Source organism: Nematostella vectensis, chromosome 2 (assembly GCF_932526225.1).
Source record: "Nematostella vectensis chromosome 2, jaNemVect1.1, whole genome shotgun sequence".
Taxonomy (NCBI): Eukaryota; Metazoa; Cnidaria; class Anthozoa; order Actiniaria; family Edwardsiidae; genus Nematostella; species Nematostella vectensis.
This window is the reverse complement of record NC_064035.1, coordinates 14,007,735-14,027,041: the sequence shown is the minus strand read 5'-3', so window position 1 is coordinate 14,027,041 and position 19,307 is coordinate 14,007,735. Positions and strand designations below refer to the sequence as shown.

Sequence of the window (19,307 nt, the reverse complement as noted above, 5' to 3'; positions counted from 1 at the left end):
GCTATTTATAGAAAGTATGCAACACCTCGTTGCTCGAGGATCGCTGCCTGACCTGTTTAACCAGAACCAATTTTAGAACCCTTCTTTCTTAATAAGAACATTTTCTTATAAATACGTTTAGCCTGAGATTTCATCAAATTCTAGGATTATGCTCAGAACATTCCCAGGCTCAGATGGCAGCAAAAATATTGTTTATGAGTGTGATGCGTTCTAAAATGTAGAATTAAATTGTATAATAATATTGCTATTGATAATTTGTGCAATTATCCATTAATTTCACTGAGTATTATGCTTTAGAGGCAAAGCGTCCCTCGGTGCTCATCCCCAAATAACCTAGAGGAGTTCATTCTGACATTATGCTTAACGACACTTTTGATCTAGGCATTGCCAGGTTTAAATTGAAGCTGGCGAAGCCTAAATCTCATCGCTGTTTGTTGCAAGTTATCATTCAAAAGCCCCGATTGATGGTCAATGGAAATCAGCCAAAACGTCTGAGGCCCCATGCAGCGCGTAGCGGTTCGGGGAGCCTTCGGGGACACGAATAGATTCTTTTCGTTGTTCTCATTGCTATGACAACTAAGACTAGAAAATGCATCTGTGCATTGTGCACAAATGAAGTACGTGATATTTTTATTTCCATTGCATAACATCACCCTCTTGCTTTACGCATGCTTAATTGCCAACATTTTTGGGAGGCGAGAATAAGAAATTTCAGGTGCTCATTTCAGGTAACGCTCATACACTTTCCTAAATCTCCTGTGCAGCCGTCTCTAGTGTAAGTCTTAAAGGGGATTTTAGATTTGAGGACGGCCGTACAGGAAACCTTTCGAAAGTCCGCTGTTTTCGATTTTTCTATCCGCAAATATTTTTACCCGCCAATTTTTATTCTCGCACATCTTTGGGGGTAAATTTGATTCGAAAGTGTGCGAAGTCAAGTCTTCCTCTCCGCGATCCTTTTTCCATGGTTTTTAGAATGTGTTCTTCACTCATCATACCCATAGGATTGTTATAGAGTGTGACTTGGGGCAAGTCTATGGCACTCCTCGTTATTCACGTCACGAGATGAGACGGAGCACGCTATCCCTGGTAATGTGATAAGCGATCACCTCTGCGTGACACGAACCCCCACGAAAATGCACCGCAAAAATATTATCGAACCGCAAACTCAAAGCTAGACGATTCTAGTGCGTTATTTTGATTGTTCGTTGAAATGAGCACAATTGGTATATTGATGAATGTGGGAATTTATTGGCCAAGCAGATGCTATAAAGATGTCCTTTCTAAAAGATGACAGACTAAAGCATTGATATATAGCCTTATTTAAATTGTCTTTAAACGGACTATAAAATAATGTTTAGTCTAGACCAAAGAAGAGATTGTCGCAACGGCGTCTGAGTATCGTACATCGATAAGAAAATTTTAAACCGGCGTTGAGTTTCCTTACAAAAACAAGTACTTTTCATGCCCCTACTTAAGCTCTCGTATGCATGAATATTCAGACCTGAATGCCCCATTGGGGATTGCCATTGCCGGCTAAACAATCAGCTACTCATTAGCAAAGTAATTAAGCAATTGAAGACTTTGTAACATACCGTAATTCGAATATCTGCGAGCCTCGCTCTACCCCGAAGAGTGGTTCTTCGGTTGTGCAGCTTGAAACGGCTCTTGCAAACTAGACGTAAAGGAGCAGGACTTGTGTCTGGGTTCACAATTAAACCTCTACACAATTCAGCTATTTCCTTAGGCACCTAAAGAATGTGACCTCACAACCCTCACTTACGATACAAAAAGAGATTATGATTATTGCACAAGAAACGATACAAAAAGAGGTTATAATCATTGCACAACATTTTTTTAAAGCGCACAATAACCAAAACGAAAATTTGTGATATGCCTTTTCGAAAACAAAAACTGAAAAAAAAAGATCGTTTTAAATGTCGTGACTTGAAAGTCTCAAGTAGTGAGACGAAAGTTCTCGATAAAAATGTTGGCGTCCACTTGTTGTTTATAGTTTTATCTTTCTTATTCAATGTTATGATACTCAGCACTGTATAATATTGCGCCTGGCACTTTTTATACTCGGCATTTATCACCACGGATTAAATCACGAGAAATTATAATAATAAGTCACGAGGTTCGGGCTTATGGTTAGCGTGTTATAGGTCGTATTCTTGTTTTATAAAGTAGGCGTCTTCCAACGCTTGCAAAAGATGTCAGGTGATGAGTGTAACCCTTTGCTGTGAAATGTTATATTTGCCGGTGGTGAAAGCAGCCGCACTATTAAACTAGTTTTCCATCAGCAAGACTGTAAAGATGTCTCCCCGATCCCATACAGGGTACACAGTAATGTGCGTGGCTGTTTTCGTGTGCACCATGCGGATGTACTTGAACTCCAATGGGCGGTAATGAAATGGATTTAACACCTGAAGATATCAGGCATTCTCAGAAATACATCCAATTCATTACACAGCTAATCGTGGAGAAGCATTACGACTGTTTGTCATCAAGAAATAAATTTGATGATAGCTTTAATAATAGATACACAAGTTTTCCATCTTTCCTTTGCCTCAAGACATGCTCGTAATTGTTAAGAGTCTCAGCAGTTACATTTAGACTCCTAGTGGAGCCCTTATATAATGTGAACCTTGATGTTCGGTATAATAAATACCAGATATTTCTGAAATATTTGTTATGCAACACATATGAAAAGAAGTTTGAAGGCAATTGGCGGTGAATGCTTCTATTCCTTTTCAAAGGAATCTACAAAATCTGCCTATAGCTTCTTTTTAATTTACCATTTTTGAATGGATCCAATCCCATTATGCAACTGCAAATTAGCTCAAATATCATAACATAAAACTTCACAGTAGTCTACTTCAGAGAAATGCTTCACATTTTTTGTGGCATAACATTAACGGTAACTATGGCAATAAGACGGTGAAAAAGATACTAGTCATAAATCAATGAATATTATTTTTTCTAATGGGTTCTCACAGTGCAACCTTATTTGAGAAGGTGGTCACGAGATCTCTAAACAGGGTCCTTAGGAGGTAGTAACACGCGGTTCGCCCTTATTTCAGGACGGGAAACAAGACCAGCAACAGGAATTAACAGGATTCGGATTAAACAGAGGGCGGGAAAACGGGATTTGGAAACAAAAGAGGCCGGAAAAACGGGATTTATATCAAACAAAACATCTCTAATAGACGGTTTTTGTTGTTGTTGTTGTTGTTGATCATATAATTATCTAGATCATAGAAATTGGAAGAGTGTGAAATTTTAATAACTATAAACCGTGATCCCTAAGCCCTAATCAAGCAGCCGAGTTTGTACTTAATATATTTTGATTGACGGTGCGGAGATAAACTGAAATTCTGGCATCCCCCGGGGATGTCTACCTTGCTGTATATGGAACAATCACGCGTGCTTTTAAATGGCAATGGTCAAAGTGTCGCCATCGGTAGATTAAGAGATTACCAAACATGTCATTTTTTTTTTCATTGCTATTACAAATACAGGTCTTGCTATTAAAAATACATACGACAAATACCAACCAAACAGGGCAATGAGCGAAAATATGTAGCAAAAATATTTGGCAAAGCAGGTCTGCATTACTATGACCCAGTTATTGTAACGTTGACGTTTTGTACACCATGTTGAAGGTGCTGCGAATAAGTAGTTCGACAGCCAAACAGAGCGGTGCAAGTAATCCGACATTAGTGCTGTTGCACGGCGTAGGAAACATTAAAGATGAGAGGTTGGCCAAGGCTTAGGTCAACAGGTTTACCAGTTAACTATTTAAAGATCGCTGAATTATATGCAAAGGAGGTGTTAACAGGATGAAACCATGAGAAGGGAGGGTTGAACCAGGGAAGTGAGGAAGGTAGAAGATCAGATAGAAATGACAATGAAAATAAAGTTAGTAAATGGGAGTAGATTTAGAGAAACACAGTATCGAGGCACATTGCAGATTATTGACAGGTTAGAAACATCTTTAAAAAAAAAAATACGCCATGTCGTGCAAATTGACCGCACAAACAAAGTATGTCTGCTTCTAACATTTGATTTTTCTATCCGGTAATGACGCTATGCCAATGTCCGGTCATCGCTTTAAGGTACGGTTATACGATCAGCAAAATCGTACAATTTTTGTGGCAACATTTGCAAAAAAAAGCGATGTTGCCCGTTTTATTACCGGCGAACCAACTTTTGTCGCAGCAAAGGATAGACAGGTTTCTTGTTGTTAATCCGCCATCTTTTTTCTCCGTGACTCTGTTGTATAACTTTCGTTCAACCAATCACAAACGCAAATGGAAGTGCTTGCGTATGCTTGACGTCACTTTGCTGCGAGACAAGTTTGGTTGTCTCCGAGTTTTGTTACAAATAGTAGAAACATCTACTTTCTGCAGCAAACTTTTCCAACTTGCAGCAAAAAAATTGCTGCGACAAAAGTTGGCTCGCCAGTAGTAAAACGCGCAGCATCGCTTTCGATTTTTTTGCAGCAATGCAAAAAATGTTGTACGACTTTGCTTCTCGTATTACCGTACCTTTAGGCGGAGAACAAATTCCCAGCCGCGAGACTTACGCGCTTTCAAAGACGCGCGAAATTGTGCGAAGTTCATTATGAATGGTACGCTCCCTGAGTATTACGTGCGTACCAATCTCATAGCTAAGAACAGTTAAGACTAACGGAAATCGTTCCGTACCACAAAGTCGCTGCTTAGTCTGGAGTGTCGTTTTCAGAAAATATAGCTCCAGATGATCTCGCCGATGATTTTGGGAATTTCTGTATTCTAAAAATAGATAGAATTAACCAGTCGATGGACACTTTGAGCTGTTTGGAGACGCCAATTGAAAGGGGGATGGAGTGCGCTGTAGTTGATAGATATGAGCGACACATTTACTAATTTCAAAGAGATAACTCAAGAGCAAGTTGTTGATCTTGTCAAGAAGGCTGCTAAGAAATCATGCCAACTGGATCCATTGCCCGTCTCGGTTATACATCTTGGTAGTCTTGGAGGTTACTTCCATGATTAACTTATCATTTAAAACTGGCGAATTCAATGGGGCTTGAAGGAAGCTCTATTGAAACCGCTAAAAAGTGTGGTTTTGACATTGCGTTTAAGAACAGTTAGCAATCTACCGTGCCTAGATGCAACAAAAGCTCTCGTACCTGCATTTGTGAATTCGCGCGTGGATTACTCTTACAGTCTTTTATATGGCCTCCAATCTTGTCAACTTAATAAGGTTCAGCGCGTCTTAAATGCTGCAGCAAGATTAGTCTGTAGTGCCACGCTACTGTCATAAAACGCCTCTGCTCTATGAACTGCACTGGCTTCCCGTCAGGCAGCGGGTGGGTCATCTATAAGATTTCTATTTTTGCTTCTAAAGCAATCTACGGGAAAGCGAGCTTGTATCAGTCCAGTGCGCGTATCAAGAAGGCCAGGAAATAATAGTTTGAGGTTATCTTCTAAGGGTTTTCTCCTCGCTCCACCAATGTTTAAGAGCAGAATAACATTGGGTGACAGATCATTCCAGGCCGCCGCGCCACTACCAAGGTACAAATTACAGCGCGAGATTGGCGTTACAAAAGATCTTGAAGTTTCTAAGCCCCACCTTAAGACATTTCTTTTTAAAGAAGCATTTCAGTAAGTTTTGGTTTTAATGTTAATTTTGTGTTATATATCTATTTTATTTTAATCCAGCTAAACCCCTGATTTTATTATTTCATTTTTTTTATTAATTAGTTTATTTAAAATATTTTGACATAGGAATTGTGGTGTGCACTTGATTATGTATAAAGATTTGCGCAATATAAGTATTAAATGGAATTTTGAACATCAAAATAATTTTATGGCCGAAATGTAGAGTATAGTTCACTTTCGGTGACGTCATGACGAGATGGGGGTGCACATTGGCCAATCCCTAGACCCCCCTCTTGGCTTTTGTAAGAGTCAGTTGGCGCCTATTTTAGCAAACCAACTTGAACCCATGCGAGTTCTTTACATTTCTTATCTATTCACCTTTATGTTTCTATTTATTGGGTTATTAAAGGCCATAAATTATTAATTACACCCCATACAACCCTTACCTACACACTTGAAGGGGTACTGAGAGTGTATAACCCTTAAAATTACACATTTGAAGTGATACTGAGTGTATGCTATACAAATGTGTTACACCATACAATGCTTATACCTACAGGTATAGAGTATACGCTATACCAGTGGGGTACTGAGTATACACAAAATTAGTGTCATGCAACCCTTAGACCTATACACACTTGAGGGGGTACCAAGTGAATGCTTTACCTCTATCATGCCATACAACCCTTATAATCACACATTTGAGTGTATGCTACACAAATGTGTCACACCATGCAATGCTTATACCCACACACACTTGATGGAATATATAGAGTATACTACTACTACAACTAATAATAATAGTTTATTTAATCCTTTCGCAGCCAGGGACTGAATTAAGGTATAGCACATACATTTGACAGACACATTCAATAATGATATGAATAACTGGGCTAAATTACAGGAGTATATATCTTACATAGGACAAGTACATTCACTAGTAAGCTTCATTGTGACAAATTTACCCAAACAGTCAGTGTTTATGATACCAGTGTAATGCCATACAACAGACTTAGAACTACACAGTTAAGGTGTGGTACTTAGTGTACACTCGGTCTTACGCTTTTACGTGGGCCTTTTACGTGTTTTTTACCGCGTCACTTTCAAAGTTCACATGTACACAGAAATAAGGCAGCTAGCGGATTCAAATCTGCTGTTTGTGGCCGAGGGTCAAACAAGTCTTTAGGAAGGGTTTGTCTGACGAAGTTTAGAAGCCTACGTACGAGCCGATAGTAAAATCTACCCGTGTGTTTGGGAATCCGCCCGTCGCCGTTACTTATAGAGGCTCTACACTGCTATTCTCACCAAGATGTCACGAAGCAAAATCGAAGCAGAAATAAAGTTATCATATTAAGCTTATTTCACAAGAAAATTTCTCATTAGCCACAAGAAAACACAAACGCGAAGGATATTTTGTATTCACAATTAATAAGATAATTGAATAGAACATATATAAATTAAATAAGCAGTTTCTGTTTAATTTCTTATATTTGTCTCGTTCCTGGCCGTAGCTTCATTGTAGTTGTCATTGATTCAAATCACCCACTTCCACCGTGATTTTGATTGGCTAAGAAAGCAAATCCTTGAATGCTGATTGGTTGCCGGCAGTTTATTGGCTTCCATGTCTGTGTGAATCGTGGAAAACTTCTCAAAAGTCTTCCTTCTACTGGTAGTTTATTGGCTGCTGGCAGTTTATTGGCTTCCATGTCTGTGTGAATCGTGAAAAACTTCTCAAAAGTCTTCCTTCTACAAATAAAGGCTTGTTTTGCTTAGGTAAGGAGGAGTTTAACGGCTAAAAATGCTCAGTTACTTTGGAGAAATGATGTACTGTTTGGCATAATCGATTGAAAACTATATCCGGCTATTTACCCTCTGTAGCGATCGAATGTTTTCCCAATCAAAGTATACCTAAAGACATCTAACTCTCTCGTACTCTCTCGTTTTGATCTTACTTTTATACCAAGCTGTTTTATGAGAGATAAAAAGTGCTTGCCTAGGTACATGCTAAAGTTATAATGACATGATATAGCTGGTATAGCTATGAAATGACTAGGTATTTCTTTTTAGCAGGTGAATTTAGGTGAATAAAGCAAGGACTAAAGTATACCCAGAGTCATTATGTAGCTGGTTGAAATTAAAGCATAGATGAACAGAAACAGCATTAGTAAATAAATGTTTTTCATATTCCTTTCTTGTTTAGTATAATTATATTCAATCAACCCACATTCTTTCCCTATAGCCAACATAATATGCTTTTGCTGTGTTGATACGTTCCTTAAATCTGAATGTACAAAAGCCTTAACTGTCAACAAAATAATTTGTCATATACTAATTTTTGATGCTTGAAGACCAGAGGTCTTCTTAACTTAAAGTTACTAACTGTATTGCAAATTAACCAAACTGATTGTATTATTCTCAGTTTTGACACATGAATGCTGTTAAAACTGTCATTAGCAAATGTAGATAGTCTTTTCTTCTTGTAATTGTCTTATGGATTTGCTAAATGGCTTGGCCCTCTTCATGTCTGATTAGCTTTTACTTATTCATGAACATGATTCAAGAAAGTTACTCATATGTAATAATGAGAGGGGTTGGAATATTTAAATGTACTTTAAAAGATATGTTTGTTTGTTATTAAGATGGAAGATGGATTTTAATACAGGATATAAGTGAAAGGATGATGTATACATGAATAAGGATTTGATTTATCAAAGATTTGCAGATTGGTATCCAATGAATATAGTAATTGGTAAAAATGTATCAAAAGGATTAGGATACTTTATATGAGGTGGTGTAGAATTGATGATCACATATTCTACAGTAGGGGGTTGAAAGTTTTCAACCTAGGTGTTGTGGGGTATGTAATGGCCCCATAGTATGATTATAGATTTGCAAAGAGAGCTATAAAGTCAAGAAAAGGCTAAAAATGTCTGTAATATCATCCTTTTCAGCACTCTTTACATCTATAATCATACTACTTCGACTTTTACCAATTGCAACCAGCCACCCACAGCACCTTGGCCCATACCACCATGTTTATAGCCTAAAATTCCCCCTTGCTTCAAGGCACCTGAAATTATGCTGAACACCATTGGCTATAGTACTGACTGCATAAACTCAGTCATGATTTTTATTTCAGGATAGTCCCCCCTTTATAATATCCAAATAATATCCACTCATCTCTTATTTATTCATGGGGCACATAAACTTGAGGGTCCCTTTTTCTGAGGGTACTGATCCCAAAGAAATCTATTGATCAATTAAAAAAAGAGAAAAAGTTCTTTTAGATTCTCTGAAGTATACTCAATAAATTAAACAAGACTAACATAAATGAATAAGGCCCAATTTAGCAATATCTGATTATATGGCAAATTAGAAATTTAGTTTTTTCTAACTACATAAAACTACATAAGAGCTCAGACCCCTCTTTATGCAAATAGTATCCTGAGTCTACTCAGGATACTACTAATAGCGTCATTGTTCTGGGTAGTCTCTAGGGGGATTTGGAGGACAGAATTTTATTAAAATAGGAAAAGGTTGAAAAGTAAAAGTTATAGCGGAGCCAGCGCAGCCGAAGGCTGCACGCAGAGCTTTATAGGTATAGAAATATGGTAAGGTGTGCGACTTGGTTTTGTGGTCATCGCGCGGTTACCCTGTGGTGTCACAAATCAGCCAGCCAGTAATCCAGCCGCTCAACTCTCAGGCCCCTCTTGGTCTTACGCTTTTATGTGTTTTTAGTTCAAAGTTCGTAAGTTCACAGAAAAAAAGGCAGTATTTAATGAGAAAATATGTGGATTCAAATGGACTGAAGTCTTTTAGGAACCGTTTTGTCTGAAGTACGAGTCGATAGTAAAATCTACCTGAGTGTTCGTGAATCCCGCCCGTCGCAACAGCTAACAAGAGGACTATGGAGGATCTACACTACCATTGTATATTCATTCACGTATATTTATGTAAGGAGATCCTGAGAAGAAAAGGCCTTGATGTCTGTTTTCAGTTATAAAAATCATTCGCTTGTGTCGACGAGTTCCTTGCTAGCAGAAATTCGACAACTTCACAGTTTACAACAAAAGCGAACAACCCAACCACAACAGAAAGCGAAAAAAAAAAACTGCCAAGGTGAGTTTTAGAGTTTTTTGCAGTATTTCCAGGGGGATTTAATGTCGGATTTGGCTACATACCAGAGTGAGTTTTGTCTACAAATAATATCACGTCTATTGAGAACCGAAAGTGTCCCTTTGGCCGTTGTGTGTGTGTAGGGGGGGGGGGGGGAGAGGAGGTGCGTTTGCACCCCTCCTAGGTACGGGCCTTTACAATTCATAAAGACATGCAGTAAAAAATGACTTTTTTAATCTCATTAAAAAAACATTTTAAAGACAACTAGATCCCCCTGAATTACCCCTATCGGGCAACACAAAAAGGTATCAAATGCTGGCTCCGCCTTTAGGCAGTGCCTAGATCTATATATTAGGGAAAATGTATTATGAAAATCATCATTAATTGTCAGGGGGTTTATCACATTAAAAACAACGCAAAGGATGAAATTTGAATGAAAGTTTCTAGCACTTACCAATTGTTTGGATAGAGACGCCATACTTTCTCCTTCCTTTCTACGTCAGCCATTCTATAGCATAGCAATCTGTTCCCAGGACAAAGGTTTCAATGTGCCGTCGATTTCCAAATGATGAGCATGCAACATTTTACGGTGAAGATATTTGATACAAGTTCGACGAAAGTTTAGATGAAATTTAGTACTAAACTTGTCCTTTCTTTATCAATTCTAGTCCTCTGTTTTTTTCTCCAATCATATTTTGCGTGTTTGAAGGTTTAATGGGAAGATTTGTCGAGAAAATATTCCTGTGAGGGTACTTGTTTGGATGTTTATACGACTAGAAGGACCCGCGGACCGCGAGTTCTGAAAAGCGCGCGAAAAAAAATAGACCCAGGGTTCCCGTGACTTGCAAAAACATAAACAAAAAAAAGTCAAATCAATCAGTTAATGTAGGTTTTACAGTAACTTTAAGGGTTTAATAAAGAAATTAAAAATTCTCGGATAGTATTAAAGTCTATTTATGTGTAATTATTCTATTGAGGAGACGTATTGTGAAATTATTGCAAAGTGTGCGGACCACAGGGGACCCGCGTAATTATTAACAAAAATACTGAGTCGCATCAGGGGCTCATAAGTAGGGGCAATCAGCTGTATTATATAAGTGTCACGGCGTTTCCGAGGATCAGGCTACGCGCGCACTAACGGACCAATCAGTAGCTACGTTGACGTTCATCGCGCGCGCGAGTGACATGAGAGGCTGCAGGAGCAAATTGCAGTTATAAAGAATATTTTTTTATACATCATCCGTCGGTTTTGTTTGTTTACCAAAAGAATTGCAATCTAGAATTGAAAATCGTAGGTGGGGTTGGATTCATATGAAAGAATAGAGCAACAAAAGTCAAAGTACCGAAGAGAGAACATAGCTTTTTGTCTGAGACTGCGCGTGCAGTTGAGCTCAGCCAAAACGTCAACACAAATGTCGAATCTGATTGGCTCATCTGCGCGTCTAAAAATAGCCTGATCCTAGGATACGCCGTGACACTTATATAATACTAGTTGATTGCCCCTACTTAAGAGCCCCTGGTCGCATATATTATTTTATTTCTCTATGGAGCTCCGCGCGCGACTACTAAGGCATATTAAGATATTGAGGGGGTGGTAGTGAGTGTAATATGATAATATATAATAATATAACAATGTCACACCATACAACCGTTATAACTACACACTTGAGAAGGTACCCAGTGTCGCTATATCGGTGTCACGCCATACAACAGACATAACTGCACACTTGTGAGGGGGTACCGAGTGTACGCTTTATCAGTGTACGCCATACAACAGACATAACTGCACACTTGTGAGGGGGTACCGAGTGTACTCTATACCAGTATCACGCCATACAACAGACATAAATGCACACTTGTGAGGGGGTACCGAGTGTACCCTATACCAGTGTCACGCCATGCAACAGACATAAATGCACACTTGTGAGGGGGTACCGAGTGTACCCTATACCAGTGTCACGCCATACGACAGACTTATTTGTACTACACTCTTGAGGTAGTACTGAACGTACTCAGTATCGCTTTACACTATTTTTAACAGTTTAAGAACCTTATTTATTAGACATGCCCCAAGTCGCTCTCTCAGGGTCCCAAAGGGACTCGTAGGAGTGAGGTCGTGCAGCGACTGGGGTTAGCGGTGAGCACATGTACAGAGAGAGAGGAGGGCCTACTTTTTCTAAAAACGTCCTGCCTGAGATTAGTCTCAGCTATTCTTAGTGTCAGTCTCGAATCGTGGGGAGGGCCTGAGATTTCACCACATTTAAAGAACATACTAAGAACGTGTCTAAGCTAAGATACAGTAATAGCAGAACATTGTTTTGGTTGTACTGTTCATTTTTTTTAAATCCTCTTTATATTTATAGGTATTTTTGTGATGTTTGCTGCTGAGTCAATAGAAAAGGCCCAGGGGTACAATAAAACCCTACGACCACACAGCGCTAGTTATTCTGTGCGTCCGCCTGGAGTCACATTTCGTAGTAAGAGGTCACGTGGAGTAACCCGATTCCCTCACTGTCGTACTCTAGCACGGTCACATGCCGCATACTCGTACCGGCTTGGGACAAGAGTCGTGAGGAGAAGGAAGTCGGAGTGTGTGCTATGGCGGTTATTGCAGGCTCTCCCTCGTTTCTCTTACTCTCCTTATGGCTTGCTACCGGTACGTAATTACGAGTAATCGATCTCACGTGTCACGCGCTTACCTAAGAACTTCGCATGCAGTATATGGTCATTGATAAGTTCGCGCGGGGCAACGTTCAGTGTTTATTAAACGTTTGGTTATATCGCGCTGGAGCCTATTTTGGAATTACAAAGGATTATAAAATCTAATGTGCATGCGTTCGGAGTTTATTTTTACTAATTCCTTTGAGATTCAGTCGTATGCATACTCGACCATTCTAGAGACGTACTTGAATAAAGCGTTTCAATTAAAATTTCTAACGTTTCCTACAACCCCCTACAACTGTTGTCATATAGCACCGCTAAGATTGCATTTCTTCTTCATTAGAGTATTAAAACTTAAAAGTTCTTTCTCGATGCATTTACATCAACTATTAAATTATTATTAACACGAGCATCGCGGTTTTCACACATTTTCGCGTCTATTATCTCGTGCATCTACGTGCATCCCGACACAGGACCCGGGAACGGCCCCCTTTTGCTATGGATTGTTATTTATTCTTTTAATCATTTATTTCTTTATTGTGACGTATTCGTATTTCGGTCCTGCTTGTTTCTCTTCCCGAATGTTGTGACCCGTCAGATGAAAGAGTTGTGTTTGTTGACATGTCACTTTTCTAATTTTAAATCTTTGGTTACATATTTGCAATGCAGATTTTGATCTATTCAACATGAACCAGGAAACCTTGATTTAAAAGGTTCGCAGAAATTAAAGATGAAGAAAATGGAACTTCCGGCCTTAATGTATTTAGTTTTTACAACTCCTTTTTCGCTAAAACGGCCAGACAACCTAGACATTTTTGTAGAGTTCTAAAACACGAAACTGTACTTCAAGAAAAATCGATTCTTAGGCTAAACGGTCGGCATCTTGGATTTGAGGTCCTGCGGGAGAAATCGCGGGACCGCGAGCCTCAAATCTACGATGACGGCCGTTTATCCGATGACTCGAGTTTTCAGCAGTAAAACACAATCCGCAGCTTTCAGGTGACCTCAGAACTGTATGCAGTAAACTCTTTTGTTTTTCCTCCTAGCTCTTGCCGGGGACTGTTCTGTAGGATGGGAGGCACTCGGTGGCTCGTGTTATAAGTTTATTGTCTCCAGTCTGACGGTGAGGGGGCAGAGCTGGGAAAACGCCGAGAACCTCTGTCAATCGTATGGCGGCCATTTAGCGAGCATAAGTGACCAGTCAGAACAGAACTTCATCACCGGGAGAATTAAACAATACACGTAAGAGTCTCACATTTATACCAGGGGCGGATACAGGTGAGGGGATGGATTGTGTGGATATCCACTCCCTTTTTTGAGTAATAATAATAAAGTTTCTTTGTTTAAAGAAAAATGTGTCTGAGGGACGGGAGGTACTGTCCAATTTCCTTCGACTGCTTGACTTTGCTGACGCAGATCCAATTCAGCAAGAATTATTGTAATATCTATGTAGTGACCTACCAAGAAGCACTTGATCAGTAATAAGCCGTCTTTCCGGCCATCATCCACCCCAATTTTCAAATCTAGATCCGTCGCTTTATACATACGACTTTTTTTTCAAGATGCGAAACGAAGTGTAGTTATATTTAACCACACGTAAACATATATATTCATATATTTTTGTGTTGCCTGCAGTACCTATGACCCCCAAACACACCAATCCTTCTGTCGTCCATCTGTCGTCCATCGTTTTTATTTTTTGCTCTTGTGCGGCAAATACCAGAAAACAACTGAACGTACACGTCTTCGTACAAGAAAAAAAATACATCTATACTTGTTCAAAGAGAAGGGAGGAATATATATTATAAAGATGATTAAAATTTAGAGTTACATTTTACATTTAGAAAAGACTCTAGGCCGCGACTTCGCGAGTGTTAAAAAGAGGCTGTTCGACAAAAACTCTATGAATAGAATATTTTCTGTAAAATCGAGAATAACAATATCTTGTAGCAGCGTTCGTTTTATTTCATGTTTGTTCAGGAATGAGCACTTCTGGGTTGGATTTAATGATCGCGCAAACGAGAGCTCGTACAATTGGACTGACGGGACAGCGAAACCATTCTACACGAATTGGCGACGAGGTGAGCCCAATAACTTCCAGGATAACGAGGACTGCACAGAGCTGCTGTACCAGGACGGCCTATGGAACGACGACGACTGCAGCAAGGAATACAGCTTTATCTGCAAGACTTTAAAGGGTACGGTACAGCTTTATCTGACTTTTAGACTTTAGTGTCCGCATTGTCACCAGTTTACTTCCGGTCGATAACACGTACAATCTCCGATAATTTTTTACGGAAAACGCAAAAAATATTTTAAAATTGTGAAAGAAGTGTGTCTATTGGAAGTTTCTTTGAGCATGTGATTGGTAATATATTTTTTTGTCTCTTAACGCTTGAGGTTTATGTCGGCCCTCCGGAAGTAAACTGATGACAATGCGGCTTTAAAAGGGTATGGTGCTGCTTCATTTGCAAAACTTCAAAGGGTACGAAACAAGACACTAAAGGGCACGGTACAGCTTTATCTGCAAGACAAGAAAGGATACGTTTGTGAGTTGAGTATAAGGGAGGGGTTGGAGAAGGACGGGAACACTATAAGTGTTCATTTATATTTGCAAGACCAGGCCCGTACCCAGGATTTTTCCTGGGGGAGTGCGAAATCCGAAAAAGTGGACCTAATTTTTCCGGGGGAGGAAGGTTGGAAGGAGTTTTCTGATAAAATTCTGACCACCCTCGAAAGAACAAAAAAGAATTTTTTTATGCCTTTGCAGTATCTCCACGGACATTTATTGTCGGATTTGGCTACAAGTAAAGTCTGACTTAAGGATTAATGACATACCAGAGTGATCAAGCTTATGCTTTATAGTTTTGTCTACAAATAGCACGTCTAGGTGAAGGAAGGTATAGGTAGGTGAAGGAAGGACAGGTAGGGGATAGGTGGGTGAGATAAACAGTATGAGAATACAGCCTAATTTTCTTGTTAAACAATTTTGTTAAGGTGCACCAGCTCCTACGCAACCGACCTTAATGCCGCCGACAACACTTAGTGAGTATTGCAAGCTCGTATATATCTCAAACTCGTTTATCTTTGCTACGTTTTCCACAGATTTTGTTTTCCTTCGATGACTTTCCAGTGATGATAGCCTGGAGTCCTCGAGCGCGCGTGGATTGAAAAAAGCAAACAGCTATGCAAATGTTTTTTTTGTACTTGAAAATCGAATCCCGTTAACTCGAACCCTCAAGGAAAGCAAAAAAGTTAGCAGGGAGTTTCGAGTAGAAATGACTGAGGAGTTGGCAGGAAGTTCGGGCAATCGGGTTTCTTTATATCCCAACGAAGTTTCTAAATACATAGGGAAAGCGGTCAGCTATTCGTCGTACATTTTTCCTCCTCTAAACACGTATAACTCGTATAGTTTCTATCTTGAGCTACGGTCATACATAGTCGTATGGCGATAGCTTTCAGTGGCAGTGCACGTCTATAACTACAACTTGTTATCACTGTGCCCTCGTAAATAATAAACCCACTGGAGGAAAATCTATTTATTTTCATTATTCTTTTGTTTCCACAGCGCCCCTCTCGTGTGATGCCGGCTGGAGTCAGTACGGAGCATCGTGTTACAAGTTCAGTACAAGCAGCAAGACATGGCTAATTGCGCAACAGGACTGCCATCAGTCTGGCGGCTACTTGGTCAAAGTAGATAACTCTGACGAGCAGCATTTCTTGTCATACATGATGAAAACGGTGATGAAGCAGGTGGGTGGGGATACACGTGGTGATTCTATAATTCTCTCAAGCCATGATAACGACCGTGTTGAGGCATGAGGGTGTGGCAACAAGTGGTGTTTCTATTTAACAATTAGACTACGAGTTCGAGTTTTCTATGAGTCACTAGATAGTCAACGAGGCGCGTAGCAACCGGTATTTGCAGCGCATGCAGAGAAACGAAAATTGAAAACTTTAGCTTCAAAACCTTACAGTCTTCGTTTCTTTTAGTGTCCTTTTGTGAGGATTGAAAATACATTTACCAGAAAAGATTGTAAACCAAATTTCTCGAATTTGAATCGGCTTTTTTGCTACTCAATATCTATGGCTCAATAGTTAGTGAGTACGGGAGCCAGTCAAATTGCGAGATTCGTGATAGTATGTGAGTGGATTTATACTAAAACTCTATCTAGCGATGATGAAACAGTGATGAAGCAGGTGGGTGGCGATACACGTGGTGATTCTATAATTCTCTCAAGCCATGATAACGACCGTGTTAAGGCATGAGGGTGTTGGAACAAGTGGTGTTTCTATAACTCTATCTATCGATGATGAAACAGTGATGGAGCAGGTGGGTGGGGCAACACGTCGTTATTCTTTAACGCAACATTACAGACAGTAAGTAAGACAGCAGTTGGTCGCCTCCATTACTGATTACCCATTGAAATCTTGTAATTCGTGTTTTATTACCAAGGCGGCATGGATCGGTCTGAACGACCGCGCAATTGAAGGGACATACGTCTGGGAAGGTGATAACACGAAGCTGGGACAAAATTACTCGCACTGGTACTCTGGGGAGCCTAATGACCACGCAAGCGTAGAGGACTGCATCTCCATGTACTCCGGGAGCTTGGGCGGATTTTGGAATGACGATTATTGTGATACTTTGAGGGCCTATGTGTGCGAAAAGCCTAATGGTGAGAATTTGTAGGTGTAAATCATACAATATTTGTCAAAAAAAGGGGAAGGCTGTGAGAAATTATTCAAATGTCAGTGTAGTGCTTGTCTGCTATCAGAACCCATAAAGGACGCTTACGCTGAGTTCATTATAAATTAAAATGGTGGCAAACAAGAACTGATTTATTGCATACGTCACGTAACTATGAAAATAACTACATCAGTACATGAGCTGACTGTTGTTCAGCGTGCATACATAACAGTCAGCATTTTGTTTGCAGTGTCTGTTTGGAAAATCTACATCTGATTCTAAAAAGAGTCCATTCCCCTGACACCAACGTCATGGTAGTATCTGGGTACCCATCCCACTCCGTCCCCACCCCTCCACGGGGAACCAGCCAAGGAAATAACGGTTAGCTACTATTAAAACTTAACTTATTCTATTTCAGGGCAAAGCTTGTGTCCGGTGAACTGGGTGCCGTATAAAGATTCATGTTATCACTTCAATACCCATCAGGCCCAACTCGTGACTTGGGAAAAAGCGTACAACGTCTGCCAAGCAGCAATGCCTGGTTCGGACCTACTCAGTATACTCGAAAAAGACGAGCAACAGTTTATTGAACAGGTTCTGAGTGATAGAAAATCTGGTGACATTTGGCTCGGGCTTAACGATAGGTAAGTGAATGCAAATATATATTGTTGTCTAGCGCACCTATAATAAATTCTAAAGCACTTCACATTTAACGGACATATAAGATGCTTCAAAGCTTCCACAGCGGCTCTAAGATTTTTATACTGAAAACTGACCAGATCCAGATTCGAATCCGAGTCCTCTAGCTCAAGAAGCGAGGCTGTGCAACCGGTGCTACCGGGGTTTTTACGTGTAACTACCGTACTGATACATAAACAATGTGCACAATTTGCCAACTCAGGGTATCCGAAGGCACGTTTGTGTGGAGTGACCGCTCTCCCGTCAACTACACAAACTGGGGCCAGTACGAGCCATCCAAGTATGGAAGCGACAGCCGCGACTGCGTGTCTTTAATTCCATGGACGCCCTTCGGCTCGGGGGACTGGGGGACAGTCAGCTGTACCACAACCAACGCTTACGTTTGCAAAAAGACTAGGGGTAAGTCTTTCTCTTACCTAGGCTTTAACCTATTTAAAACGAGTGGAAAAAGGTTCATGACTCCTCCTGATTGGCACGAATAGCCAATCAGGAAAGAGATGATGCAATAACAGCCATGTGATCCCACAAATGTCCCACAAAAATTCGGCAATCGACGGCAAAAAGATTGGTTTGAGATATTTTTCTGCGAATCTGGACAAGCAAAATAAGCATCTTCCGGTCTGCGTAGAAAGTGATAGTCCTGTTTTCTTTGACCGGCCATTTTTAGTGTAGAGTTGGGACTCAAATTACAGAAAAACACGTAAAATTTCTGCGAAGAAACGAAAAACAAAAAGCAAACAAACCAATATACAAGAACAGTGTAAGTCCTACCATTAAAATTGTGTTTGATATTATACTAGGTTACTTCAGTTACATATAAAAATGATGAGACTGTCGTTTGTATTATTGCTGTAAATCTTGACATTTGCCGATAAAAACTTGTAGATAAAAGTCAGGCGTAAACAGCGAATTCGGCATTCTCTTCTACTTTTCCCCGCACTTAAATCACTGCAAGTTGACAAAATTAGCTTTGAAAGCACATAAACACATAGTACCTACCGAAGAGCTGGATTTGAGCTGGATTCGGGTAGTTTCCATTCAACAACCAAACTTGTAATTATCTATTGTAACTATCTATTTCTATGCTTCTCTACAAGATTTTCACCATACTTGGACAACAAATCAATTTCTATCATGTTAGGTGACCGTCTTTTATTTCCCAAGTCGAAGGAAAACCCCTATAAACGTCTATATTTTAGATAATCCCGAGCAGGATTCACAGACTTCATCCGACATGTTGTACAATTTGTGGGACTTATTGTGGGACATTTGGGTTGCACTTCGCTGGCTTCTATTTGCTGCTTTCTGATTGGTTATTCGTGCGCTCGTCGGATCTATGAATAGGCGACGTGCGTTTTTTTTTTCTGTGGCAAACCCGCGCGCGCTCCGGCTTTTGACGGCAAAATAACAACAAAAAGCAACTTATTCAGCGCTCACGAATTATTCAGAAGTTTTCTGTCAGAAATGGCTTTCATTATTGATTAAGAGATTTAATT

The 19,307-nt window shown here is 39.9% G+C and overlaps 2 protein-coding genes across 3 annotated transcripts in view; one reads left to right on the top strand and one right to left on the bottom strand.

The window, feature by feature from the left end:
- LOC5521692 (mucin-2) overlaps window positions 1-10,563 on the bottom strand; it is a gene marked incomplete at its 3' end in the record, with an annotated part of 35,810 nt that extends 25,247 nt beyond the window's left edge. The window contains exon 1 of the mRNA XM_048721289.1: window positions 10,216-10,563. The remainder of the gene's footprint in view (window positions 1-10,215) is intronic.
- Window positions 10,564-12,199: 1,636 nt separating this feature from the next.
- LOC5521691 overlaps window positions 12,200-19,307 on the top strand; it is a 41,072-nt gene continuing 33,964 nt past the window's right edge. Inside the window, exons 1-8 of one of the 2 annotated variants that reach the window (XM_032366874.2) lie at window positions 12,200-12,417; window positions 13,469-13,664; window positions 14,403-14,620; window positions 15,420-15,467; window positions 15,991-16,175; window positions 16,879-17,101; window positions 17,531-17,756; window positions 18,014-18,210. In XM_032366874.2, coding sequence (XP_032222765.2) covers window positions 12,360-12,417; window positions 13,469-13,664; window positions 14,403-14,620; window positions 15,420-15,467; window positions 15,991-16,175; window positions 16,879-17,101; window positions 17,531-17,756; window positions 18,014-18,210 — 1,351 coding nt within the window. In that variant the 5' untranslated portion in view covers window positions 12,200-12,359. Of the gene's footprint in view, window positions 12,418-13,468; window positions 13,665-14,402; window positions 14,621-15,419; window positions 15,468-15,990; window positions 16,176-16,598; window positions 16,623-16,878; window positions 17,102-17,530; window positions 17,757-18,013; window positions 18,211-19,307 lie in introns of those variants that run through there. The other variant, XM_048723902.1, reaches the window with a different exon arrangement.